We start from the raw sequence: 1,668 nt of genomic DNA on the forward strand, positions 1-1,668 counted from the left end.
AATCTTCCTTCAACTACTGTCAAATATGAATATATTTAATTCTATATTATGCCCCCCCCCCCCCTTTTCGGTCACCGTGGTGAAAATAGGACCTAAGCCGCTTGCATAGACAAATTTGGCGTAAACAGCGACTAGCCTAGAGCTTTTAAACAAAGTTTTATCCATGATGGACTACGCCCTTAACTGTTTCTCATAGAACACTTGACACTTAAGCATATAATGGCATTGTAATACGGATTATTTTTATTATAGAAGCGTCAGTTACTATTTGTTCTGATTTTGAATGTTACGCCTTTTGTGTCGAAAGACTGTTTCCTGGTTCTAACATGTTTTCGCTAGGATGTGAATGAGATGTTCCTGGTTTTAACATGTTTTCACCACGAGATGGCTGAGGTGTTCCTGGTTCTAACATGTTTTCGCCACGAGATGGCTGAGGTGTTCCTGGTTCTAACATGTTTTCGCCACGACATGGCTGAGGTGTTCCTGGTTCTAGCATGTTTTCGCCAGGATGTGACTGAGGTGTTCCTGGTTCTAGCATGTTTTCGCCAGGATGTGACTGAGGTGTTCCTGGTTCTAACATGTTTTTGCCACGATGTGACTGAGGTGTTCCTGGTTCTAACATGTTTTCGCCACGACATGGCTGAGGTGTTCCTGGTTCTAACATGTTTTCGCCAGGATGTGACTGAGGTGTTCCTGGTCCTAATATGTTTTCGCCAGGATGTGACTGAGGTGTTCCTGGTTCTAACATGTTTTCGCCACGATATAACTGAAGTACTGAAAATGTGGCGTTAAACCCTATAATCATTCGTTCGTTCATTCTATTTCATGTAACTTAATTCTGTGCAGTATATATATACTACAGCTCGTTCAATTAAAAAGTGGAATAAACGAGTTAGGTGGAGGCACTCGTTTAGCCTCATGTCTGTTTAAAGATTATCAATATTGCCGACCCTTGGCGTGCCGCTTTCATTTGTAATGCTGTACAACTGAGTGACTGGATGATTGATTTATTGCTGGTAATAAAAGTATAGACTATAGGTATCACACGGGTCTAGTCAGCACACGGGCACTACTATAGCTGCATGTGACTAGTTGAGCGTAATGTCTGCCTTGTGTATTCCGTGCACTGCCGTGCACTGCCTTGTAATGAAGGAAGAACGGTTATTTCGATAACATTGGAGCCCGCCTATCTCAAAAGTTTACTCCATAATGGTGTGACGGAAATATTTTTAAAACGCTACTATAGCTGCATGTGACTAGTTGAGCGTAATGTCTGCCTTATGTATTCCGTGCACTGCCTTGTAATGAAGGAAGAACGGTTATTACGATAACATTGGAGCCCGCCTATCTCAAAAGTTTACTCCATAATGGTGTGACGGAAATATTTTTAAAACGCAACTTCAACCTGATTTGAAAAGAGATATGACCGTATCGAGCTTCCACAGCCTTCGCTATACTCGGTCGAGGCTCTTCTGTCTTATCGGATGTACTGTCGTGAAATAAGAGGGGGGTGGGGCATGGGAGCAAAACGGGGCCCTCTTCTTGAGTGGGATTCCTTTGTGATGTTATCGTGTATGGGAATTGATCCATGTGCTGTTAAACAACACTAAGAACAATTGTCCCTCCAGCCCGAGGGTCATCCGCGATTGTACAAACCCCGGCCTCAGG

At 43.1% G+C, this 1,668-nt stretch overlaps 1 protein-coding gene across 1 annotated transcript; it reads right to left on the minus strand.

Annotated features, from left to right (window-relative positions):
• Positions 1-286: 286 nt before the first annotated feature.
• Positions 287-748, minus strand: LOC135478098 (proline-rich protein 2-like). Its single transcript, XM_064758369.1, has one exon. It carries the CDS (start codon positions 746-748, stop codon positions 287-289), a length of 462 nt encoding a protein of 153 aa, XP_064614439.1.
• Positions 749-1,668: the final 920 nt, after the last annotated feature.

Source organism: Liolophura sinensis, chromosome 11, assembly GCF_032854445.1.
Source record: "Liolophura sinensis isolate JHLJ2023 chromosome 11, CUHK_Ljap_v2, whole genome shotgun sequence".
In the NCBI taxonomy this organism is placed as follows: domain Eukaryota; kingdom Metazoa; phylum Mollusca; class Polyplacophora; order Chitonida; family Chitonidae; genus Liolophura; species Liolophura sinensis.

Excerpts from the sequence above, each read along its gene's own strand:
- LOC135478098 (XM_064758369.1), bottom strand. The coding sequence starts at position 748 with ATGTTAGAACCAGGAACACCTCAGTCACATCCTGGCGAAAACATATTA.